Raw genomic sequence first — 26,811 nt, 5'->3', positions numbered from 1 at the left:
GGCTGGAGTGGATGTTTGGGAGAAAAGCACAAAATTAACTCTACTCATCTTACACATTAGTGGCAGACAGGGAAAAAGAGCCAGTGAACTAGGGAAATGGTGCGAGAGAAGGGAGGAGAGCACCAGAGAAGTACCTCAGCCCAGAGTTGAAGGAGTTTTGAAGAGGAAAGATGAAAATAGTGTCAATTCAGAGAGCCATTGGATTTGATAGGAGGTCGTTGGTGCCCTGAGAGCAGTGTCTATAGCCTGGAGAGGTAGAAGGCAGATGGTTGTGTGGGTGATGAGTAATGATATGGAAGCAGCAAATTTGTACTTTTTTTTTTTTTTTTAAAGAAATTAAGTGGTGAATACAAGGTGGTTGTTTAAGAAAGAACTGGATTAAGGGAGGCTAAAAAGTAAATTAAAAAAATGGTCATAGGGCAGCCCTGGTGGCGCAGTGGTTGAGAGTCTCCCTGCCAATGCAGGGGACACGGGTTCGAGCCCCGGTCCGGGAGGATCCCACATGCCGCGGAGCAGCTAGGCCTGTGAGCCACAACTACTGAGCCTGCCCCTGGAGCCTGCGAGCCACAACTACTGAAGCCCGCACACCTAGAGTCCGTGCTCCGCAACAAGAAGCCCACGCACCATAACAAAGAGTAGCCCCTACTCGCTGCAACTAGAGAAAGCCGGCGCCCAGCAACAAAGACCCAACTCGGCTAAAAAAAAAAAAAATGGTAATGGGAGAACTACCCACATCTGACGTCTGCATCTCTACCAGTGCACATCTCCTTCCTGCAGGCACCCTCCCTCTTGTGAAGTTCTTCACAGGGAGAGCAGCACCAACCCAGGTACCCCCAACAGGGTCACTGGTTTCGCCGCAGATGTGACACTGGCCTCTGCCGCCATATGCAGTGACCCATTTCCAAAGTCCTGTCCATCTTCTTCATAAATCCCGCTTCAGGATGTCCCTGGGTCCAAATTGTCCCGGTCACTATTCTGGGCACTGTGAGGGACACTGAAGGACTAAGAATGTCCACTGTGGCCGTCTCCCTGCCACCAAGGCCCTTCCTCCTAACCCCCTTACCCATCACCCAGCTGCTCCTCCTACCCCCCAGAAAAATGTAAATCACCAAATAATGGTTGTTAATCAGCAAGCACTTGCCCTCCCCACCTCGGGACCCACACTTGACCAACCTTAGTTTAAGAGCTAAGACTGAATGCAGGCTGACCTCTCCCATGAAGACTGTAAAATCCCACTATAAAATCAATATGATTTTTTTTTTTTAAGGCCGTGCTGTGCAGCATGTGGGAATCTTTTTTTTAAAAAAAATTATTTATTTTTTTGGCTGTGCCAGGTCTTTAGTTGTGGCATGTGGGATCTAGTTCCCTGACCAGGGATCGAACCTGTGCCCCCTGCATTGGGAGCGTGGAGTCTTAACCACTGGACCACTAGGGAAGTCCCCAAATCATTATGATTTTAATTTCATTTCAAAAAAAATTATTATGGGAGACTTTTCACCCATGTTTGCCAGATGAGGGGAATGAACTTAGGGTCTGAGTCAGGTTTGAGCTGTGGCTCTAAAGACAGCTTCTTGTGTGACCCTGGACAAGTCCCCTCAGTGTTTTGTCAGTCTCTGATGAGTACTAGTGAATAAACATTTCACAGGAAAACCGTAAAGGTCAAGCAAGATAATACATAAAAAAGGTTTGTCAACTAAACTGTTATACAAATATTAGCTGGTAGTAAGCACATTGTTTATTTAAACCCTATATTCTCATAAAGGTATGTAAGGTATTATAGAACTACTAGTATGTAGAGCTGAAGGTATGTAAGACAGGAGGTGGGGGAGGAGGGGAGAGAGAGAATATGAATGAATGAATGCATAAAACACAGTCCCAGTTCAGAAGTAGTTATTCCCCTTAGCATGACTCTGCAAAGCAAAAAGCCCTCAGGTTTTACATAATTTTTTTCTTTTTTGCGATACGCGGGCTTCTCACTGTCGTGGCCTCTCTCATTGCGGAGCACAGGCTCTGGACGCGCAGGCCCAGCGGCCATGACTCACGGGCCCAGCCGCTCCGCGGCATGTGGGATCTTCCCGGACCGGGGCACGAACCCGTGTCTCCTGCATCGGCAGGCCGACTCTCAATCACTGCGCCACCAGGGAAGCCCTTTACATAATTTTTGTTAGCAGTATTTCATGTGGCCTAAGAGGAGGGCTCCTTGTTGACTTGCATATATACAGTTTATTTTTTATAAATTTATTTATTTTTATTTACTTTTGGCTGCGTTGGGTTTTTGTTGCTCTGCGTGGGCTTTCTTTAGTTCTGGGTAGCAGGGCTACTCTTCTTTGCAGTGCAAGGGCTTCTCATTGCTATGGCTTCTCTTGTTGTGAAGCACAGGCTCTAGGCACGCGGGCTTCAGTAGTTGCAGCATGCGGGCTTCAGTAGTTGTGGCTCATGGGCTCTAGAGTGCAGGCTCAGTAGTTGTGGCGCATGGGCTTAGTTGCTGCGCGGCATGTGGGATCTTCCCAGACCAGGGCTCGAACCCATGACCCCTGCATTGGCAGGTGGATTCTTAACCACTGTGCCACCAGGGAAGCCCCCATACAGTTTACATTCCTTTTGGAATGCGGAGAACGGACCATAATGCAGAATGTTTATGGTTTAGGTTATCAAGGTGACTTTTATTTGATGTTGTTGCAAAGTTTAGTGATAATAATAATAATAATAATAAATGTTTAATAGTAGCAGCTATTATCAGTTTATGTCACTAGTATATGATTGATCTTATCTTTGGCTCTAAAGCCAATATCTTAGCCACATTCTAGTTTAAATAATTCTAAAATTCTTGGATCAGACAAGACTTATTGTTCAAGCTTGTAGACATTTTGCAGTCATTAAATATTGTACAATTTTATTCCTATACATTTCTGTTTCTTAGATTGAACAGAGTCACTTTCTCTGCTTCATTTTAAGCAGCCTGATGTTTTGAAATATAATAGGGAGAATAATAGTACGCACCATGTAAGGTGACGGTGAAGACAAAATGAGCTTAAAAAACAGAATGGTGTCAGGCATAGTTAAGGTTAGTGGCTATAATTATAGTTATTTGTTCTTTATAAATACTTGGTAGGTATGAGAAAGCATTAAATGAATGGGTACTTCCACATAGAACAATTGTTGAAAACATTTGGGGATTTAGTTTTGGATAAACTGAGAAAAAGTAAAGTAAATGAAGTTTCCTTAACTACAACTCAGATTCCATGCTGGTTTCCATCGTGGGGATGGCACTGTACACAGGATATGTCTTCATGCCTCAGCACATCATGGCGATACTGCACTACTTTGAAATTGTACAGTGACCAAGATGTGACCAAAATCAAGAGGTTCTTTAGGGAAGAGCCACTGTCTGAAGTTGGAACGAGACTTCATCAGATGTCATAAGAAACTCTACTAGATGTCAACATAACCGACCCTCTGAATATAAAGACTAAAATTTACGAGTAGAACAGGAAAACAATCCTGACTCATGTGTTGTGTTCTTTATTTTTAATTTTAAAAGAGGCTCTTGTATAGTAGTTTTTGTCTATTTTAACATTGTAGTCATTTGTACTTTGATATCAGTATTTTCTTAACCTTTGTGACTGTTTCAATATTACCCAGTGAAAGCTTTTCTTAATGTAACTTTGAGTACATTTTAATTGCCTTCTATTTCTAAAACCCAAAGTCATTAGTTGGGCTTTACGGTTCTTGCTATCATATGGCATACATATCTGCCTGGATATATTTCTACTCTTGACCAAAGTTTTGTAAGAAAAAAATTCAAGATTTGGGGCAGGGGGCTGGGGAGGGAGGATATTTTACTGAGCACTGTTTACAAAAGACTCGTCTGTAAGTTTGAACTCAGGAGTACAGTTTTAGCTACCTGGACTCTACTCTTAACAGCTTTCACTTTAAAACTATTAAAGTGTTTCTTAACAATGAAAAAGAAAGATCTTGCTGAAGCTAAAATAAGGAACATTTCACCTTTTAAATATTTAATTTGTGTGTGGACTCATTCCCAGAAAACTTTGGTGATGGTTCTTGTGACAAATGGTGGGGAAGTAGCATTATTATGTAATGCTTATATATAGTAAGAGTTTTTAATAGAAGGTAAATCAGTTTCCTCTGAGGGCCATTAGTAACAATGTACTTCCTTAAATTTAGTGTCATGATTGTGATGGGTGCTGCAAATGCATTTGCACATTGTAATATGATGAGATGAATTGTTAAAAACTATAGCAAAAAGAAATGTAAACTTGGTTAAAATCCTCTCACTCTTTGTATTGCTTTTTTTTTTAAAAAGATTTTTATTCCTTAAATGTAAAATGACTACCTAATTTTTTGATGTAAACTCATTAAATTCAAAGAGAGAAAAATCAGCTGATGTAGCAGTATTTTTTTTTTTTCCCGTTGGTTAAATGTTGATCTAATATTTATACTTCTGGATTGATTGCTGTGGACAGACAAGCAGTAAGTATATCTTAACATGTCTCTCAACATAAAAGTATTGCTAATTTAAAAAATTAGACATTTTTTTAACATACCTCCCAGAATGTTTTACTATTTAAAAAAAATGTGTAAGTACTTTTGGCCCCAAATTGTATGCATTAGACTTTTGAAGTGTTTTCTAGTCCAGAGGTACTAAGTAATATATAAAAGTCTGGTAGCTTTAGAGAATCAATTTATATCATTACTATTAGGGAGGGTGAGAATAATTTGTAAGTATTTAGTTTTGAAGTGCTTAAAAGTAGTTGGATATGGTTATGTCTGGTTATGGCATAATTACAGTATTCACACTATCTCAAGCAGAGTAATGAATATGAGGATTTAAGTCTGGAGTTGTTCAATTGATGCTTAAATCTGGCTTTCCTCCATTGACATCCCTCCTCCCCCCCCCCTTAACCATTGACAAGTAGCTTCTAATGTCTGGATCTCTGGTGAGCTGAAGACAGGAAAAGTCAAGAATCACTAGTTTAGATGGGTATCCAGATTATCTATCCTAGCCCTCTACTCAGAAATCTTTAATTCATCCTCACTCTGCTGAAATCCGTTAAATCACTGTTGTATTTAATGGTTGTTACGAAACACTGGCCTGTGAGATAGATAGAAGATAAGTTTAGCCTTACAGAGAATCTTGAGAAGAGTCAGAAAGAGAAATAGAAGCAGGTCCACTGAGAGGTAATCAGGGAAGCATATCCTCACCCACTGATGCAAGGGTCTGGTCTATTTGTCAGTAAACAACAAATGGGGAGATCATTTAACTTTATCTGTTTACAAGTGGGCATTAGACAATTCTCTATAGGTCGCTTATGTTTCAGTATGTCTTCCGAACAGAGATACTGACTGCCTTTTTTCTGGAATATTTTTCTAGGATGTTTGTATGATAGAGAAGATAGAGAAGAGATAATGTCTCCCTCCAGAACAAAGGGCAGGTTTGCTTAGAGCCTTGGAACATAAAGGTCATCTCCTTCTGAAGCAATGGGCACTATAAAAGATTTGGGTTCCCTGTGCTCAGGGTTCCTCTCCTGTAATGTGACCCTCTGCATGTACAGGTGTCACCTGGCCCTCTTTACATTGTCCTGTGGGAATTGGAGCTTGGAAACCAAAACAAGAAAATAGTACTTTGACTGTTTCTTTTTTTTCTTTTTTAATTAATTAATTTATTTTTGGCTGTGTTGGTTGGGTCTTCATTGCTGTGCGTGGGCTTTCTCTAGTTGCGGCAAGCGGGGGCTAGTCTTCATTGCGGTGCGCAGGCTTCTCATCGTGGTGGCTTCTCTTGCTGCGGAGCACAGGCTCTAGGTGCGTGGGCTTCAGTAGTTGTGGGACGTGGGCTTCAGTAGTTGTGGCTCATGGGCTATAGAGCGCAGGCTCAGTAGTTGTGGCGCATGGGCTTAGTCGCTCCATGGCATATGGGATCTTCCCGGGCTAGGGCTCGAACCTGTGTCCCCTGCATTGGCAGGTGGATTCTTAACCACTGTGCCACCAGGGAAACCCCTACTTTGACTGTTTCTATAAGTAATTAAGTCCTTTGTGTCTGACCCTGGAATCTCGTGTCTTCTGCCAGTACCCACAAAACTGTGCCAAACTAACTTGTTAGCTTGCAGACCCTTCACTGTTCTTGACAGTTTTGGTGGTGAGAATGCAACAAAGAAGAGACGTGGTCTCCTAGAAGAGAAAGGATGATGGCCCCACGGGGCAGATTCAGAGATGAGACATACCCTGGTGTCCAGTAGGAAATGCTCTTGCTCAAGTATCGGGTGGGTTAGGGGAACCAGGGTCCTCCGCTCTCCTACTTGTTAATTAATCATTAGAGGCTGAGTGGTGAGAAAGATGATTGAAACAAGCTGCCTACACAGTGCCTTAGTGGTTGGGCATGCTCCTCTGGGCAGGTGGAAGAAGGAATCTTAGGGTAATGGGACGGCTCTAAAGATAATGTAGCTGTGGCTGCTAAGCCAAGGAACCCCCTAAACAGAAATAAATGGTGACAGCAGTGAGGGGCATGTTATTCAGTAGAGACCTTTGGGTGGTCTGAAACACTTCACATTTATTCAGGTGAACTGAATGCAAAACCTTGCTAATGGGCTCAGAGCTGCTCTCTCCCTCTGTGCCCCCTTCTCTTCTATCCTGGCTTCAGTTTCATTAAGGAGGAAGATGACCAAAGGTGAGACTCAGTGCATCCTGCCTTAGTATGCTGGGGAGCTTCGCAGAGGAGAGAGAGTCAAACTTTCACGGCTCCGTTGGATATAGTTACCCAAGTCATTATCCTACCCATTCCTGTGAGAGGAGGGGCACCAGAATTCAACTAGTGGAGTCTGGGCAATTTTTGCAGTGGAGAATGGAAATTTATGTGACCCTGTTGGGTGCAGCCGTTTGGGCCTATTCAGTGTACTGCTGTAGCTTCCACTGGGGAATGCGTAATGGGTATTGATGTTTACATGTCTGTGCTATCAATGCCTGTCAGTGCTAGAGGTGACACTCATGTTCGGGAAGAGACGTATGTAGAGAAATACTAGTACCTTTGGATCCCCACAACCCAAATGACCCCCTTGAGCTACAAGTCTCTATGACTAATGGTCTAACCATTTAGAGTCTGGCAAAAAGAGGCATCTTCCATCTGAGGTGCTCCTTGGATATTTGGACTCCTGGGCCCCCTTGCCCCCTGGTAGTGGCTCTCCTTTTGTAAACAGCTAGAAACTTGCTACTGGGCTGTTCTTGGAACTGACTCATGGAAGCCTTTTGACTCTCCGGCATGACAGTTTCATTTCAGGGTGAATCAGCTGGACTCAAACAGGATGGGGAGGCCAAACCAGCCTCGCTGTCAGAGGGAAATGCTGTATTCCAGCGTGCAGCTGACCGGGCTCCTGTAGCGTCTCAGCTTTACATGAAAAAGGGGCAGCCCTCCCTCTGGGAATACTTTACCTCTTGTTCTGCTGCTTGAAACAAAACTGCTGGTTCAGTGGGGACCTCGGTTCACAGAGATGACCCTGAGTGCTAAGGTCTACTTCACTGGTGGTTTGGCTAAGCTTAAACCTGACGGTATCTGCTGAGCTTCTGCTACTATTCAGCCCCAGTGTCAGCTCTGCAGAACCAAACATGGGCATGCTTGTTCCATTTGCTGTTAAAACTCAAGGCTGTTCTCACAGCCCTGGCCAATACTCCCCTTGATACAACTTATCTTTTTACTGACCCCTGGGCTGTAGCCAGTGGTCTAGCAGTTTGGTCTGTCACTTGGAAAACTACTGATCGGTAGGTTAAAGACATCCTTCTTTGGGGCTGCAAAATGTCATAAATCACAGCTGCTGATCGAAGTGTCTGTGTCACTTATGTAGATGCCCATAATATGGGCCAGTTCTCTGGTACGAAGCTACTGTTCACGTCAAGACTGCGCCACCCGGATCGCCACCATTACTGCCTGGGTCCATTTTTGTACTGGACGTGGCAACACAGCTACCCTCGTAGGCTCTGTGCAAGGTGAAGGACTCCGTTTCTGACACAGAGGCTACCACTGCAAGCCAGACTTGTGACTCCTGCCAAAAGCATTTTGGTGAGGGGGGTGACGTAGCGTGGGCCCTCACCCCGACGTCGTTGCTCTTGGCCAATTGAATACATCAGAACTTTGACTTCCTCTTGGGGCTGTCTGTTGTGCCTCACGGCTGTTGGCATTTTCTGGGCTTATAATATGGCTGTTCCAGCCTGATCAGCTGATTCCAGCCACACTGTTGTGGCCCTTGAAACTGCTCCGTGTCATGTTTTCATGGCCCATCTGTAGCTTGACAGTGGTGTGCTTTTTTTTTTTTTGTAATCACAAAAGCTACTCAACCGTGCGCTGACAGTCAAGGTATTCGAGGGCCGTTTCATGCTCCCTGCCATTCACAGGTGTCTGATATCATTGAGTATTGGAATGGCCTCCCGAAAAATCAATTTAAATATATTTTTGACTCTTAATCCCTCATCTCTTCCTGGTGCATATACCTTAATAAGGCAGTTTGGTCACTGTGTGTGGCTGTGCTCAGAAAGGGACCATCTCTTCTCATCCACTTTCTGGTTAGTGATTCGGATGATCTTTTATTATTTTACAGTTTGGGATTCCTCCCTGACCATTCCTGGGCATGATGCTTTCCTGTTCACTCATGGCAACCCCAGGCTGGTAGGTTGGCCGCCCAGCCAAAAGGGGGCCTAGGGCTTTCAAACCGGCTCAGTCCCCTGGCTTCTCTTGTTGGACTGATATAGCTCCATATCATAAGGCTAATCGGTACTTGGTTGAGTGCACCACCTTGGGATTCACCCAGTGGTTCATGCAGGCCAAGGTCAGTGGCCTAATGAGTTTCTATAAGTTTTATAAAATGCCTTATCTCTTTTGTACCTGCCTCTTCCAAATGAGAGGTCTGGGTGAGTAGAGACGATTGGAAAAATGGTGAAGTTATAGCTACTGGAATGGGACAGACTGATTTTATGGTGATGGAGAGAAAGAACAACTCCAGTGCTTGAGGAGAGAACACTTTAAACTCCAGGACAGGGAGGAAGGAACTCTAATGATCTTTTGTCTTTCAGAGCCACCCTGGATCCTTCCTCAGGAAGGAAAATGCCCTGATATGGCTCTCCCAATGGTGCAAGGCCCTTAAATGGAACTGACTGCCGAATCTGCCATCCCCCTCCTGCACCTCCAGATGGCTCTGACCATGATTTTGATTGCCATTCCCTTTGACCTTACCAAGAAGTCTATCAAATAAAGCAGAGGATAGCCCCAGCTTCTTCATCTCCCATGCAAAACACTGGTTAACACCTCTGGATATGTTCCATTTCCATAGCCATCGCTCAGTCTCCAGGGGGTGAACAAATGCCACCTTCCTGCTGGCACTGGACAGACAGGACAGTTTGGACTGTCGGCCCTCAGGCAATCCCTCCAAAAATAGTGACTAGATTCAACTATTTACACTGAACTGGGAACCCTAACTAAGATATACCAGCTTGCCAGGAGGCCCCTTGGAGGAACTGTCAACCTACGCCCTTTGAATAATGGAGGTCTCACTTGAGGCCAACAATTGTAAAAACATTTTCTTTCCAGGGACACCACATGTGACCTCTGGACTTTATTTCTTGTGTGGAAGTCAGGAGTTAACTTGTCTCCTGAAAAACACCCTCTGGGGCAATCATGAGAGACCTGCAAGTGTTTAGAAATACCCCTGACAGATCATGTGGCCCTCAGATGACTGCAGAGATCTCTCCCACAAGGCTCTCCAGAAAGGTAACTGATTTGTTATTCATGTACACCTTATGGGCAGTGATCCCTATAACAGGAGTCATCCAATTAGAAACGGTGGTACAGAATTTCATGATTTTAGCTGAAGTGATCCATGGCACTGCCTTGGCCCTAGAAGGATTTCAGGTCAGCCTCAACTCATTAGCCAAAGTTGTTACGGATGAGAGAATTGCCCTAGACTTCCTCCTTATGGGCCAAGGTGGATTTTGTGCAATCTCAAGTACACCTTGCTGTGCCTGGTTTAATGCCTTGGGCCAAGTGGAAAGGTCAATACAGAAACATGGCTTTCTAAATTAGACCCTGATAGTTCTGGGGATTTGTTAAGCTGGGTTGGTTCTAGGATGCTGGGGGCCATGGTTGAGATCAAGGTAGGATGGCCTCATCCTGTTGTCAGAATCCTATTTGATAGTAGCCTTAATTAAATGCTGTGCTAGATAAGTTGATTTGGTTCCAGCCTCTGTTGGTTAGATTAATTAGAGTGGCTGATGGAGCGGCGTAATGATGTATAGAAACTGGGACTTCCCTGGCGGTCCAGTGGTTAAGACTCCACGCTTCCAATGCAGGGGTTGTGGGTTCAATCCCTGGTCAGGGAGCAAAGATCCCATATGCCAAGCAGCGTGGCCAAAAAAAGAGAGATGTATAGAAACTAATGTGTGCGTGGAGTGGATATTGTTGGGAGATAGTTCTCTGTGGGCCTCTCACATTTTCTGCATGTCTTATAACAGTGGTTCTGCTTGCCTTTGTTCCCGACTATCTTTCTAAGGATGTTTGTTAAAGGAACAGCTTTGGAAGATGTAGTGTCTCCTTTTAGGGTGAATGGTAGGTTTACTTAGAACCTTGGAAGATAACAGAGTGTTCATCTCTGGAGCAAAAGGCAGAGACATGCTTACTGTCCAGTATAAAAAAGATTTGGGTTCTCAAAGTTCAGGGGTTCTCGCCTGTAATGAAACCCATTGTATGTATAGATGTTACCTAGGCCCTCTTTATGTCTCTCTGTGAGAATTAGAGCTTGAGGATCCTTAACAAGAAACGCTATCCTCCAGCTACTGCTGTTGCTGAGGGCAATAAAGACCTTTGTCTCTGACCCTGGAGTCTCCTGTCTTTGTCAGCATCCGTCAGACAGTTAATAGGCTAACTTGTGAGCTTTCAAGCAGAATGAAATCTCGGTCCCTTTAAACTTCTTTACTTCATTTACCTTGAGTAATAAAATAGTACCATGGTTTTATTAAAGCATAATATTTTTTCTTGGTATTTGTTTTCTTGATTTGTCAGCTTTCAGTCTTTGGAATATATACAAAGCCTTGATCTTGTTATTTTACTTAATTTAATTTAATTTATTTATTTTAAAAAAATTTATTTATTTATTTATTTTTGGCCGCGTTGGGTCTTCGTTGCTGCATGCAGGCTTTCTCTAGTTGCGGCACGCGGGCGCTACTCTTCATTGCGGTGCGTGGGCTTCTCACTGAGGTGGCTCCTCTTGTCACGGAGCACAGGCTTCAGTAGTTGTGGCACGTGGGCTCAGTAGTTGTGGCTCGCGGGCTCTAGAGCACAGGCTCAGTAGTTGTGGCGCACAGATTTAGTTGCTCCGCGACATGTGGGATCTTCTTGGACCAGGGCTTGAACCTGTGTCCCCTGCTTTGGCAGGCGGATTCTTAACCACTGTACCACCAGGACAGTCCCTATTTTATTTTATTTTATAGTTTACATGGAAACTCTAGTTTCTCTGATTCTTAAATATTCACCAGGGTTTTTAAAAGCATATGTCAAATGTCCTTACACGAACATTTTTACAGTACAAAATTGAACTCTTTACTAATGGTTGGTCAAGCTATTCATGAGAACCATCTACTTCGCTCCCTCCTCAATGAGGAAAGGCTAGTTTAGTAGTCTAGGTGAGAAAAAGAGGGTAACTTGGATGATGGTGGTAGCACTGAGGTAGAAGCAAGATATGGTGACAAAGTAGATATAGAGAGTGAGGGGGAGGAGAGAGTCCAGGTTTCTGTCCTGAGCAACTTGGTAAGTGGCGACATTCACTGACATGGGGACTTGGGGGAAACGATCAGGTGTAGGGGTGATCCTGCAGGAGTCAGTGGGTTGTAGATGATAAAGGGCTTTGTAAGCCCTAGAGCAGTGGGAGTCATTGGAGAGTTTTAAACGAGGGCGTGATATCAGATTTGCATTTTTTTTTTTTTTTTTTTTTTGGCCACACCGCGTGCCTGTGGGATCTTAGTTCCCTGACCAGGGATTGAACCCGGGCGCTCTGCAGTGAAAGCACGGAGTCCTAACCACTGGACCGCTAGGGAATTCCCCAGATTTGCATTTTAGAAAGATCATTCTGGTTACAACGTTAAACACGGATTGGAGAGGATAAAAACTCTGGTAGGAAAACTATTTAAAAGGCTGTTGGAGGGCTTCCCTGGTGGCGCAGTGGTTGAGGGTCCGCCTGCCGATGCAGGGGACGCGGGTTCGTGCCCCGGTCCGGGAAGATCCCACATGCCGCGGAGCGGCTGGGCCCGTGAGCCATGGCCGCTGAGCCTGCGCGTCCGGAACCTGTGCTCCGCAACGGGAGAGGCCACAACAGTGAGAGGCCCGCGTACCGCAAAAAAAAAAAAAAAAAAAAAAAAAAGGCTGTTAGAGTAATTCAGGCAGCGCATGGTGGTCAAACTAAGTTTGTTGCAGTGGAGATGAGAAGTGGATAAAATTGAGAGATGTCAAGGGTAGAGGAGATTTGGAAGTCATGGTTGCTGACCAGATTTTTGGCTGACTCAGTTGAGTGGTTATTGAATTTTTAATGAAGTTTTGATGCATTAAAAATTAATATAAAGAGGGGAATGGGTTTGGCATAGGAGGAAATGGTTTACATTTTTGATGTGTCAAGTTTGATGTTGATGAAATATTTGAGTGGAGCTGTTTAGTAGCGTGATGAATATGGAGAGATAGTAATCAGGAAATGGATCTAGGGTTAAGAACCACTGTTATAATATATATTTGAAGCTTTTTGCAATGAACATGAATTAATAATTAAAAAAACCTATAATACTATACGATAGATTGGAACATGGCAAAATGGGGGAAAAACTGGCAGTATCTATGAAAGTATGTTTACTTTCCTAATCTACAAAAACATTTTGGAAATCAATAAGAAATAGAGTCCCATAACCCCTATTCAAAAACACTTGGGACTATAAATATTTCAGAATTCCGATTTTTGGGGGCTCTAGAAAGGTAAATGGCGTATATTATTTAATATTCCTAGTGAGGCCCAGGGCAATATGCAGTTTATCAAATATATTTTTAGTTCTGCATTGAACTGTATGAATATTCACAGTAAATGAGGTAAATAAAACTATAAATAGTTTTGCATCAGTCCAGAGAACGTTCTGCGGACAAAAGAGTTCATATCAAGCCAGATTATGCTACCAAATGGGTTGTGAACAGTTTAAGATTTTCAGAGTCTTTTTGATTTTGGGGATTGCAAATAAGAGATTGTTGATTTGTACCAACATTTCAGTAAAACATTGGGCAAGAGCAGAAACATGTCACAAAAGAAGAAATAGGAAATAACCAGAAAATATATAAAAAGGTATTCAGCTTCACTGGTGATCAAAGAATGCCAATAAAAATAAGATATTTCATTACCTGTCAGATGGGCAGAGGTTGATAACCTAGGATTGGCATGCAGAGCTGGGTGGGAAGCTTCATTGTGGGAAGCACCATTCTAAGATGGTCCCATGACCTTTGCCCTCTGGTGTTAAGTCCTCTAGAACCCCCTCCCCTTGACAGTGGGTAGGACATGTGATTTGCTTCAATGACAGCAGTGATGGGATGTCACTTTCATGATTATGTTACATTTTTAAAGACCCTATCTTGGCAGACTGGAGAGGAGAGATTCTGTTACTGGCCTTGAAGAAGCAAAGTGCCATGCTTTCAACTTACTATGGAGAAGGCCATGTGTCAGGGAACTGTGGGCAGCCTCTAGGTGCTGCGGGCAGCCTCTAGCTGACAGCTGGTAAGAAGCCAGATTCTCATTCATACAGCTACCAGGTAGAAAATTCTCCTTTAGTTGAGTGTCCAGATGAGAACACAGCTCAGCTGACACCTTGGCTGCAACCTTGTGAAACTCTCAGTGAAGAACACAGGGAAGCTGTACCTATACTCCCCAACCACAGACACTTTTATGCTTTTAAGTTTGTTTATTATGTAGCAATATAATACTAATACATTCATGCAGGTAGAAGTGTATATTGTCTCAAGGTGTATCAATATTTAAAAAACAAAAAACACAACAAGCAAACAGAAATATATATAGGACTCCCCTGGTGGCGCAGTGGTTAAGAATCCACCTGCCAGTGCAGGGGACACGGATTCGAGCCCTGGTCCAGGAATATCCCACATGCTGTGGAGCAACTAAGCCCGTGCGACACAACTACTGAGCCTGTGCTCTAGAGCCTGTGCCACAACTACTGTGCCTGCGCGCCTAGAGCCCGTGCTCCGCAACAAGAGAAGCCACCGCAATGAGAAGCCCACGCACCGCAACGAAGAGTAGCCCCCGCTCCGCAACTAGAGAAAGCCTGCTCGCAGCAACGAAGACCCAATGCAGCTCCCCCCCGCAAAAAAAAATATATATGTCTTTTGACCCAGTAGCTCTACTCTTAGTCTATAGACAGTTAAATTATATGTTCAAGGATATTAATTGAGATGAGGCTTAAACAGTAGAAAAGTGGTAACAAGATGAATGGCTGTTCATGGAGGACTGGTTAACTTATGGTGTATTTATACTTAAAAATGATGTACACAGTTAGTTTATGTTATGGAGAGACAGCAAATAGTAAACCGTATGTACTAGATACCATAATGGGCCAAAATCTCCACCTCTCCCCCTTTTTTACTGTCAAAGGGCATGATATACTTTAGGTCTGTTATTCAAAATGGTTTTGCTCATCTCAAAGCCCAGAATTAGGCAGAATTTCCCTATCAGTCACAGGCAGTGCTGGACCAGGGTGTGTGGGGAAGAGCCAGCCTCTGGAGGAGCAGACAAATTGGTCTCCCAGGGGGTAGCTCATTCCCAAGAAGATAGGTGAATATCTTGCGTTTCCAGTTCTTTCCAAATTTCCAAGCGGGTAAGTCATTTTACGTCCCCAAATGGAGAGGGGCTAGGAATGCACTGAAGGAAAACCTTTCCTCAAGGAAATCAGGAGTGAGAGCAATTCTTCCCTTGATGGCAACACTGGTCTTTGATTTTGCCATCCAGGAAGAAAGTGCTGGAGGTGACTTGTAGGCTTGGCCACAGAGGGGTCAGTGGTGGTGGAGACCTGACTTGAGGGGCATGTCTGAGTCCTCTGCCCTTGCTGTGGTGGCAGCAAGACGCACATTAGGATTGGGAGAGCTGGGCCAGTGTGAGCAGCCCTGAGAATCTTTGGGTATTTCTGGAGGAGAGCCCTGGGAAAGGATGAAGCAATTTAGATGTTCATGGAGATGTGGCCTCACTTTGCAGTTGGAGGAGATGGGGTCTGGGGACGTATTGATGACACATTGCTGGGGCGACCACTCCCAAATTGATAATGCAGTCCAGACCTTGCTTCTGAGTGCCTATTTCCTGCTATGTACTGGACACTCTGATTTCCTCTTCTTGGCCCCTAGGAACTGATCCTGGTTCAGTGCTTGCCATCTCAGTAGATGGTACCCCCAAGCATAGTTATGCAAATCAGAAACCTAGGATTTACCCTTATTGCTTCACTTTTCCTCATTTGCCATTTCCAATCCACCGTCAAGTTTTGTTGATTCCACCTCCTAAATAATTGATGAGAATTGTCTATTTTTCATTTTTACCTATACTGCCATTTTTCCATTAATTCCTACCTCCCCTCAATCCATTCTTAAAGTAAAACTCTTTTTCTGTACTCACAACACTTCTGAAACCAAATGTATGTTTTTCTTCCCCACGCCAAAACCAATTTTCTCACACCAGCTGGGTGTCCTACAATTCAATTAAATTCTGACACTGTCTACCTGGAGTTAGTGTCAGATCCCACAGGCTTGGGGCCCAGTCCCACAAGACTGCCCCTGCTTCAGACACCAATGGAAGGTCCGGACCATTGTATTTCTGACCTACTGGCTATAAATCAGGGGTTCCTATGATCCCCTCCTGGGGTTTGATAATTTGCTAGAACTCAGGAGAACACTTTACTTATTATTACTGGTTTATTATAAAGAATACTTAGAGGGACCTCATGGTGAAATGGTTATCATGCCTGACTCCAAGAATACTCAGGAGCAGACAAATGGAAGAGAGGTATCGGGCAAAGTATGTGGGAAGGGGCAAGGAGCGTCCATGTCCTCTTCAGGTGTACCACCCTCCCAGCACCTTGATGTGTTCACTAACTCAGAAGCTCTCCCAACCCCACTGTTTTATGGTGGTTCCATTATGTGGCATGATTGACTAAATCACTGACCGTTGGTGATTAAACTCTGTCAGTGGACTTTTAGGTTGCTTCCATGTCTTGGCTATTATTGTAAATAGTGCTGCACCGGCGTGCATGTATCTTTTCAAATTATGGTTTTCTCCAAATATATGCCCAGGAGTGGGATTGCTGGATCATATGGTAGCTCTACTTTTAGTTTTTTGAGGAACCTCCATACTGTTCTCTGGAGCGGCTGTACCAATTTACATTCCCACCAACAGTGTAGACTGTTTGTAGACTTATTGTTTGTAGACTTTTTGATGAGGGCCATTCTGACTGTGTAGTTTTGATTTGCATTTCTCTAATAATTAGTGATGTTGAGCATCTTTTCATGTGCTTTTTGGCCATCTGGATGTCTTCTTTGGAGAAATGTTTATTTAGATCTTCTGCCCATTTTTTGATTGAGTTGTTTGTTTTTTTGATATTGATCTGCATGAGCCGTTTGTATATTTTGGAAATTAATCCCTTGTCAGTCACATCGTTTGCAAATATTTTCTCCCATTCTGTGGGTGGTCTTTTCGTTTTGTTTCTGGTTTCCTTTGCTATGCAAAAGCTTTTAAGTTTAATTAGGTTACATTTGTTTATTTTTGTTTTTATTTTCATTACTCTAGGAGGTGGATCCAAAAAGATATTGCTGCGATTTTGGTGATTAAACTCAATCTCCAGCCCCTCTCCTCTCCCTGGATGGGTGGGACTGAAAGTTCCCACACTTTAATCACATGGTTGGTTCCCTCAGCCCCACCCTGAAACTATCTAGGGCCCTATCAAGAGTTCCTCATTCAACTCAGGTATGGTTGAAAATGACTTCTTATGAATAACACAAAACACTCCTGTCACCTCTGTCCACTCAGGAAATTGTAAGGGTTTTCGAAGCTCTGTGCCAAGAACCTGGGATGAAGACCAAGTATGTATTTCTTATTATATCACAACATCTCAGTGCTTCACAAAGCACCCATACTACTCTATGAAAGAATAGGTCATAAGATATCACTTCCACCTAAAACCCACCCATGGCTTTCCATTGTATTTGGGATCAAGTCCCAAATCCTTAACCTTTCCACAGGCCTGGACGATCTGCCCCTCTGTGCTTCACAAGCTTTTTCTTATGATTCTCAACCAACTACTGCTCCCTCTCCCACTCTTCTTTCCACCTCAGGGAGTTTACCCAGGCTCCTTCCTCTGCCTGGTGAGTGCTTCTCTACTCTTCTTCTAGATTTTCTCTTTTCTACCCAGCATAGGTATCCCTTCTTCAGGAAACCTCTGTGACCCTCCAGACCTGGTGAGGGGCCTTGTGACACAGTGTCACTTAGCACAATTCCAGTGATTTCTGTTATAAGTCGTTGCTTTCCTACTACTCCAGAAAGACTTTAAGAGTAGATCTTATGTCTGTCTTGTTCATTTCTATTTCAGTACCTGTAAATATAACTGGGATAAAAAAAGTTATGTTTTTAAGAGATGGAAATTATTTTTTTCCCTAGTTCCTATTCCATGAAACTGACCCACATTCCCCCTCCTCTTTAAAATTTTAATAGCAGGTTCTATAATGGTACTTAAAGGCTATGCTGTTGAAAAAGCAAGACCCATTAAAAATAGAAGGAGCTTAATTTTTTCCCCTAAGCATAAAAATAATATGAGCTTATTGTAAAAAGATTCAGAAAAATTGGATGGCACTTATCATCTTGTTAAAATCGTTATCTGATTATTATCATAAGTACTTATTGTTGAGAACTTATTACGTGCAAGTGCTTTACACCCAGAATCCTCAAACTAGCCCTTTGTGGTAGGCATCATCTCTGTCTTACTGATAAGAAAAGCAAGAGTCATAACGACTTTCAAAGTCACATACTAATAAGTGATGGGCCTGTGTGTGTGTGTGTGTGTCTGCAGATTTATGCCTTGGGCTATTAGGCTGAACCTCTGTGTGCCTCCTTCTCTTACGTGGTTCCTAACCAGGAGGATCATCCTTGATGAATCTGATTCAGGAGTTCTGCAATGGAGCCTGGAAACCCCTACTTAGTTGGATATCCTGTTCTGTAATCATAGTTCTACAATACCAGACAGTCTCTTTTTCTCACTTCAGAGACAAGTACACGCAGGCCTGAATTAATTACTGATTATTTCACTTGGGGGCCAAGTTATTTGTGCCCATGTTATTGACTCCTGCTAGCAAATAAGCACTAGTCGCCCTCCTCTATAGATCTACAGTGAGTCCCCTACATACGAACAAGTTCCGTTCCGAGAGCATGTTCGTTGAGTCCAGTTTGTTCATAAGCCCTACAAAGTTAGCCTAGGTACGCAGCTAACACAATCGGCTATCTAGTAGTACTTGCTAATGCTCTGGGTAAGTGCTTCTGTGGTTAAAATCTCAGTTTGTCTCCAGGGTTCCTTACTTCTCTGTTGCCCACCTTTTGGTCCTGGGGCATCTTGCCTCTGGGATTCTCAGGCTGTTGCAGAGCAAGGAAAGAGAGATCAGAACTAAGCTAAGCAATGTTGGGAGAGAGAAGGAAGAGGAAAGGGAAGGAGGAAAGAGAGGGGAGGGAGAGAGCGAAGAATCTGACAAATAAAGGAGTATTTTGTGATTATAGAGTAATAGGACTCATTTTTCTTACGTGGCTGATAATCCATCTCTGAAGGCAATTTTATTAGAGGAGTCCTAAACATATATTCTAAACATTTAAAATGTCACATAAAAGGAAACAGGACTATAATGCCACTAGAGGAGAAAGTTTGGAATAGTGCCAAGATGTAAGATTTTTTTTTTTTCAGTCTGTGGAATCAAGGTCTTCTTTGGCTTTGAGGTCTTTGCTTTTGACCACCACTCAAGCCAAAGCTTGAAAGCATGAAAGCCCTGAGGCGAAGTATCAAATGCTAACATGTTCAGTCAGAATGAAGGCTGGTGTAGGCACTTTCAAGCAAGGCTCTTTCAAATATTATCTAGCTGCAGGGTAAAGCTGCTAGTGCAGGGCAATGGTAACCCAAGAACACAGGTGTCCCATCTGTTTCAGAGGCACCAGGAGGACCACCAAGCTGATTGTTAGTGCCTACATGTGCAAAAGGAGAACCTGTACTGAATGGAATACTTTGTAATTTCTTGAAATAGTCATTGAATGACCTAACTCTTCAGATATCTTCTTACACATACCTGTCAAAAATGTCCTAAAATTGATAAAACCCAGTGTTAGTAAGTATGTGGAGAAATGGGAATTTTCACTCGTTATTGGTAGGAGTGAGAATTGGTATAAGCATTTGGAAGGTAATTTAGTACTATTCAATGTTCTAATGTTTGTATCATTTGATCCAGTAGTTACACTTCTATAAATTTATCCTTCAGAAATACTTGCTCAAGTTTTTAACAATAAATTACAAGAATATACATTCAGTATATATATTTTTTATTTTATTTTATTTTATTTTTTTTTTTGCGGTATGCGGGCCTCTCACTGTTGTGGCCTCTCCCGTTGCGGAGCACAGGCTCCAGACGCACAGGCTCAGCGGCCATGGCTCACGGGCCCAGCTGGTCCACGGCATGTGTGAGCCTCCCGGACCGGGGCACAAACCCGTGTCCCCTGCATCGGCAGGCAGACTCTCAACCACTGCGCCACCACGGAAGCCCTACATTCAGTATTTAAAGAAAAAATTTATTTATTTATTTATTTATTTTTGGCTGTGTTGGGTCTTTGTTGCTGTGTGCGAGCTTTCTCTAGTTTCAGTGAGCGGGGGCTACTCTGTTGTGGTGCGTGGGCTTCTCATTGCAGTGGCTTCTCTTGTTGTGGAGCACGGGCTCTAGGCGTGTGGGCTTCAGTAGTTGTGGCATGTGGGCTCAGTAGTTGGCCCCCCCAGGCTCTAGAGTGCAGGCTCAGTAGTTGTGGTGCACAGGCTTAGTTGCTCCGTGGCATGTGGGATCTTCCCGGACCAGGGCTCGAAACTGTGTCCCCTGCATTGGCAGGTGGATTCTTAACCACTGCGCCACCAGGGAAGTCCTTACATTCAGTAATTAAAAAAATTTTTTTGATGAAATAAAGCACATTTGAAAAAGCTCATAAAGTTCATATTATGGTTTAATGAATAATTATGAAGCAAACATTCATGTAACCAACACTCATATCAGGAAAGATAATAATGCCAGTTCCCCAGAAGTCCCCAGGGTCCTTCCCAATTACAATTTTACTTCTTTCCTATAGGGGTAACTTCTTTCCTGATTTTTATATCTGCTAGAACTGGGTTGTCCAGTATGGTAGCCACCAGCCACACATGGCTAATAAGCACTTGATATGTGGCTAGGTGGAATTCACATGTGGTGTGAGTATAAAGCTCACACTGGATTATGAAGATTTAGTATAAGAAAATGTAAAGCACTTCATTAATAATTTTTAATATTGATTACATATTGAAATGACAATATTTGGAATGTATTGGGTTAAATATATATTAATTTCACTGTTTTTTTAAAAAATAAATTATTTATTTTATTTATTTATTTTTGGCTGCATTGGGTCATTTCCGTGCGTGGGCTTTCTTTAGTTGCATTGAGCAGGGGCTACTCTTCGTTGTGGTGCATGGGCTTCTCATTGCGGTGGCTTCTCTTGTTGTGGAGCACAGGCTCTAGGCATATGGGCTTTAGTAGTTGTGGCACAGTAGTTGTAGCTTGCGGGCTCTAGAGCGCAGGCTCAGTAGTTGTGGCACAGGGGCTCAGTAGTTGTGGTTTGTGGGCTCTAGAGTGCAGGCTCAGTAGTTATGGCATGTGGGCTTAGTTGCTCTGTGGCATGTGGGATCTTCCCAGACCAGGGATTGAACCTGTGTCCCCTGCATTGGCAGACGGATTCTTAACCACTATGCCACCAGGGAAGTCCAATTTCACTTTTTTTTTTTTGCGGTACGCGGGCCTCTCACTGTTGTGGCCTCTCCCGTTGCGGAGCACAGGCTCCGGACGCGCAGGCTCAGCGGCCATGGCTCACGGGCCCAGCCGCTCCGCGGCACGTGGGATCCTCCCGGACCGGGGCACGAACCCGTGTCCCCTGCATTGACAGGCGGACTCTCAACCACTGCACCACCAGCGAAGCCCCCAATTTCACTATTTTTAAAAAATATTTATTTAGGCTGCATCGGGTCTTAGTTGCGGCATGCGGACTCTTAGTTGTCGCATGTGGACTCTTTTTAAAAATATATATATATATATTTATTTATTTATTTGCTGCATCAGGTCTTAGTTGTGGCTCGCAGGATTCTTTTGTGGTGTGTGGGCTTCTCTCTAGTTGTGCGCGGGCCCGGTTGCCCTGTGGTGTGTGGGACCCTAGTTCTCCCACCAGAGATTGAACCCAGGCCCCCTGCATTTGGAACACGGAGTTTTACCCACTGGACCACCAGGGAAGTACCTAATTTCACCTCTTTTTTCCTTTTGTTTAATGTGACTACTAGAAAACGTAACATTACATTTATGGCTTGCTTTCGTGGCTCACATTATATTTATATTGGATAGCACAGCCTCTACAAGTAACCACTATCTTGACTTTTTGCTAATAATGTTTTTCCCTTTCTTTAAATTTTTATCGCCTGTGTATGCATCTGTAAAATAATATAGTTTTGCCAATTTTTGAAATTTATATAAATGGAAAATGCTTTAAGTATTCTTTCATGTCTTGCTTCTTTTTTATGTAATTAATCCTGCTCTTACCTATAACTGTGATTCATTCATTTTCACATATAGTGAATATTCCAGTTTATGAATATATGCTACAATTTGTTTATCCATTCTGCTATGCTAATTTATACCCCTACGAGCAGTGTTTGAGAATTATAGCATTGTTTTTAATATTAAAAAATGGGAAGCATCACAAATGTTCATCAGTAGGAACTGATAAATTATAGCACATCTACGCAGTGAAATGCCACACAATTATTGAAAAGAATGAGCTACCTCTCTGAAATGACTTGGAAAGGTGTCCAGAATACATTGCAAAGTAAAAAAAAAAAACAAAGAACACATAAAAAGTTGCAAAATAGATTTATAGAATCATCCCATCTAGGCACACAAATGCAAAAGTCTAGAAGTGCAAAAGAAGTTTTCGCAGCAAAACAATAGGCTGGAGAGCCGTGGATTGTAGGAGAGAGAAGGGTGAAGAGTGAAGTGGTTAGAGGGGTGTCCTCAGAGGTTTTGACCTGGAGATGGGGAGACATGTTAGATCAGCTGAGGGGAGCATCGAGGATGGGCGGGCTCTGGGAGACCACCTCCTCTCAGGCTGTGCATTGCCAATTTGGGGCATTGCCACAACGAAGTATACTCAGCAGTGAGCAGCAGAGGGAGGCCTTGAATTTGAGTCCTTAGGAAAACTTTTTTTTTTTTTTTTTTTGCGGTACGCGGGCCTCTCACTGTTGTGGCCTCTCCCGCTGCGGAGCACAGGCTCCGGACGCGCAGGCTCAGCGGCCATGGCTCACGGGCCCAGCCGCTCCGCGGCACGTGGGATCTTCCCAGACCGGGGCACGAACCCATGTCCCCTGCATCGGCAGGCGGACTCCCAACCAGTGCGCCACCAGGGAAGCCCCATCTTCTTTTAATGCCATTGTTTCTATTGGAAAATCAGATTTAACTTAAGGCAAAACTTTTAGGTAATAACCTGCTGTAGGAATAAGCATTACATGCATGTTTACTTTATCATAATCTACTTTCAATTAATATCAGACTATTTCATGAAGAGTATAAGGACATTACAACAGCACAATTCCATTGACCTACTCCGCCTTTTATGTTCTCATTGCTGTATACACTATAAGCTTCTCAATTTCTTAATTTTTGCTTTAAAAATCGATGGTCTTCTATAGAAATTTGAGAAGAAAATATATAAAATAAAGGTACTAAATTTTTTTAAACATTTACTCAGATAATTTATCCTTTCTTTTGCCCTTTATTTTTTTTCTGCAGTACTAGAGTTCTGTCAGTTTTATTTCCTTTTAGGCTGAAGAACTACCATTCACATTTCTCATAGTAAAACTTGTGGAGACATATTCTCTCAACTTTTATCTTCTAAGAATATTTTTATTTCCTCTTCATTTTTGAAAGATATTTTCACTGAATGTGGTATTCTAGGTTGACCTTTATCTTTCTTATATTACTTTACAGAAATTTCTCCATTGTCTTCTGACTTACAGTATTTCTGGGGAGAAATCAGCCTTTATGTGTGTCCTTTCCTGCTTGTATATAATGTATTTCCCACCCCTCGCTCCTCTGGCTGCTCTTTTTAAGATCTGCTTTTTATTTTTTATTTTTGGAAATTTGATTTTGCTATGACTAGGTCAGTTCTTTGTGTTTATTCTGCTTGGAATTCACTGAGAGTCTTAAATCTTTGGATTGTAGTCTTTTATCAATTTTGGGAAGTTCTTGGCCAGTGTATCTTCAAATATTTCTTCTATTTCACTTTCTCCCTCCTCTGCTTCTGGGACTCCAATTACATTAATGTTAGACCATTTGATATTTTCCCACAGATCTGTTCTGTTATTATTATTATTTTTTTCTCTCTCTCTTTTTCCTCTGTTTCAGTTTGGATACTTATATTGATCTAAACTTGGCTCTGTGATACTATCCTCTACTTTGTCCGATCTGTGGTTACACCCATCCAATGAATTCCTTACTTCTGATATCATATTTTTCATTTCTGGCATTTCCATTAGATTCTTAAAAAAAAAAGTTTCCATGTTTCTGTTGAAAGTCTTCATCTCTTCAAACATATTTTCATCTTTCCCATTAGGTACTTCAGCATTTTTACCACAGTTATCTTAAAGTCCTAGTCTGATAATTTCAACATTTGGGTAAGGCCAGGGTCTGTTTCTATTGATTATTTTCTTTTATGACCATGGGTCCACATTTTCTTGTTTTTTCCATATGTATTTTGATTTTTAATTGCATTCTGGGCATTTAATATAAAAGAATAGAAGAGACTGAAGTAAATATTGTTCACCTTCAGAAGGGTAAATACCAGGCTACTAGAGTGGACGAGTCAATCTGATCTGTCACTGAGCTGACTGTGCACTTTTACTGCAACTTGTTTTAGTTCATCACTGGCCTCAGATGTTTTCAGAGTGGGATCTGGACTTTCTCTCTAGCAAGACCTGTATGTATCTGAGTCCTGGTGAGATTGCAGGGATTTTCTGGGACTTCACAGCTCACCTCTCATCTTGTGGAACCATTGGATATCTCTCCTTGCTTTACAGACCAGCTGCCCAACTTTTGGGTTGCTGGGAACTTGCCTTCCATTCCTGACATCTCCCATACTTAATTTTTTTTTAAAAAGAGTCTTCCTGAAACATCAGTCCTTTAGTTAGGAGCCTGGAAAGAAAAAGCTTTATTATTTACCGTGAAAGTTTAGCTAGCAGAAGTATCTACATTTCCAGGACAATTTTTCCCTTATAGTTACTAATTTGTTTTTGCTAAATCCTCAGCATAAATAACGTAAAAATGTAATTAAATCTAGAAAGCTTTTATACTTCCCCAAATCTTCTAAAACTTATTATAATTAGCAGTGTAACCAAGGTTTTGTTTTATTTTTAATTTGACACAGTAGTGGAGGATCCCAGCATTTTGAAATACAAGATTCTGGTCAAAAATTATACTTAAAACTGAAAGATTACTAGAACAAACATTGTCACTGAGTAATTGCAACTATGTTAGGCTAGTGGGACTCTGAGATGTAGTAGCAGATGATAAATCTAGCATTTCCAGTGGATCATTTTAGGAGATAATAGTGTCCAATGATAGTAATACATGTTTAACCCTTTAAAGTTGTCATACCGGCGAGCGCTGGAGCTTAAGTGACGTGGGAGTGTGAAAATGGCAGCGGCTGAGGAGGAGCCGAAGCCCAAAAAGCTGAAGGTGGAGGCGCCTCGAGCGCTGAGGTGAGCGCTACCTGACATAGGGTGGAGGGTGACGGTGCCTGCCGCTAACCAGGGACCACGTGGGGTTGCGCGACCGAGGCGCCCGGCGGTATCTTCACCGCCGGCATGGGGCCCACGCACGGGACCGGTTGCTCGGGTAGCTGCCCGCCTGGCTGCGACGCTTTGTCCAGCGCCCGACCATTTTGGCCGAGTCGCTGCCGGCTCCGGAGACGCTCCGCCGCCCTTGGCCAATCAGAGCGCTGGCCGGGGGTGTAGAGCCGGCTGTGGGCGGGCTACGGGCGCCACGTGGGAGCCCGCCCGCGCACGCCACGTGGGATCCTGCTCGCGCTGGGCTGGTGCAACCTGGGAGCGCCGGAGCGGCTCTGAGGAGAGACAGTCGCGGGCACCTCTTCTTCCCTGGGGGATGTCAAGGAGAACGCCCAACGACTGCTCCACCCTGGGGCAAAGGCAGAATTCTTGGGAAATTTTCGTAAAGGTCGCGGAAGGGCGCCTTGACCTTCCTTTTCGTACATACGTCGAACTGAATGATGGTATCTTTGGAGACCCTCTACCAGGGACCAAGACCCCGCCTCCGAGGTTTTGCGGACGTGGCATTTGCCTGAACGGTTAGCAAAGCTTGATTTTTCTTTTTTTCTTTGCACTTTTCGCAGCAGTGGAGATAGTTCTGCACCTAAGATTTGCTTCACGTATGATTTGATGTTGCAGCTTTTACTTGCAAAAAGTTATTGGTTAAAGTATTCCTTCCTAATAAGTATAAAGTGCAGTATGCACATTCCTTGATGATTTTGAAATGTTCCTTGGAAGGCAAAGATTTTTCTATCTAAAAATAGACATCAAACTGATTTAAAACTATTGGGACATTGGGCTTCCCTGGTGGCGTAGTGATTGAGAGTCCGCCTGCCGATGCAGGGGACCACGTGCCGCGGAGCGGCTAGGTCCGTGAGCCATGGCCGCTGAACCTGCGCGTGCGGAGCCTGTGCTCCGCAACTGGAGAGGCCACAACAGTGAGAGGCCCGCGTATCGAAAAAAGAAAAACAGAAAACTATTGGGACACTCCTGATTATACAAGACAAATCTCATGTCTTCCAACATTACCCTTCTTCACCTCTGAAAGAACGAATCATTCATAATTGAAAAGGAGAGATCACTTAGGGGTTTCGTGGTGTGTTAACACCACTGTTTTGAATGGATGGTGACCAAATCCTTGCCAGTACCTTTAATGTATCCCTGTTATTTTCAAAGGGTCAGAGGGTTAGTGTGCCTACCTTATATGTGAAGAAAATACATTTTTTTAAAAGTTTACATTGTCATACCGATGTGTTTCTGAAGCTTCCTGCTTTTATCTCTATGGAAATCTATAGAAAAATTCAGTTTTGATTTAAGCTAAATTTGATTTAGTGTCAAGGATTGTTCAACTAGCTGAAAATTCAGAGACAACTTTGGGTGTACATTTTTCATGTTTCCATTTCTGGGCCTGTAGAATTTATCAGATTCATTCTCATTGCCCATTGTTTTTTTGTTTGTTTTTTAGTTTGGCTAGAAGATTTCTTTATTTACTTATTTTTAAAAAATAGATCTTTATTGGAGTATAATTGCTTCACAATACTGTGTTAGTTTCTGTTGCATAACAAAGAGAATCAGCTATATGCATACATATGTCCCCATATCCCCTCCCTCTTGAGCCTC

The 26,811-nt window shown here is 43.0% G+C and overlaps 1 protein-coding gene across 3 annotated transcripts in view; it reads left to right on the top strand.

Annotated features, from left to right (window-relative positions):
- SPTSSA (serine palmitoyltransferase small subunit A) overlaps window positions 1–25,073 on the top strand; it is a 42,679-nt gene extending 17,606 nt beyond the window's left edge. For 2 of the 3 annotated variants that reach the window (XR_003795857.1, XM_029237641.1), the window contains one exon: window positions 3,238–4,387. Coding sequence is in view for 1 of the 3 variants with exons in the window: in XM_029237641.1 (XP_029093474.1) it covers window positions 3,238–3,341 (104 nt within the window). In the remaining 2 variants the exon portion in view is untranslated. Of the gene's footprint in view, window positions 1–3,237; window positions 4,388–25,012 lie in introns of those variants that run through there. The other variant, XR_003795859.1, reaches the window with a different exon arrangement.
- Window positions 25,074–26,811: the final 1,738 nt, after the last annotated feature.

This window comes from Monodon monoceros, unplaced genomic scaffold (assembly GCF_005190385.1).
Source record: "Monodon monoceros isolate NGI ecotype Baffin Bay Population unplaced genomic scaffold, NGI_Narwhal_1 Super_Scaffold_21, whole genome shotgun sequence".
Lineage (NCBI taxonomy): Eukaryota > Metazoa > Chordata > Mammalia > Artiodactyla > Monodontidae > Monodon > Monodon monoceros.
This window is presented reverse-complemented; position numbering and strand designations above follow the sequence as displayed.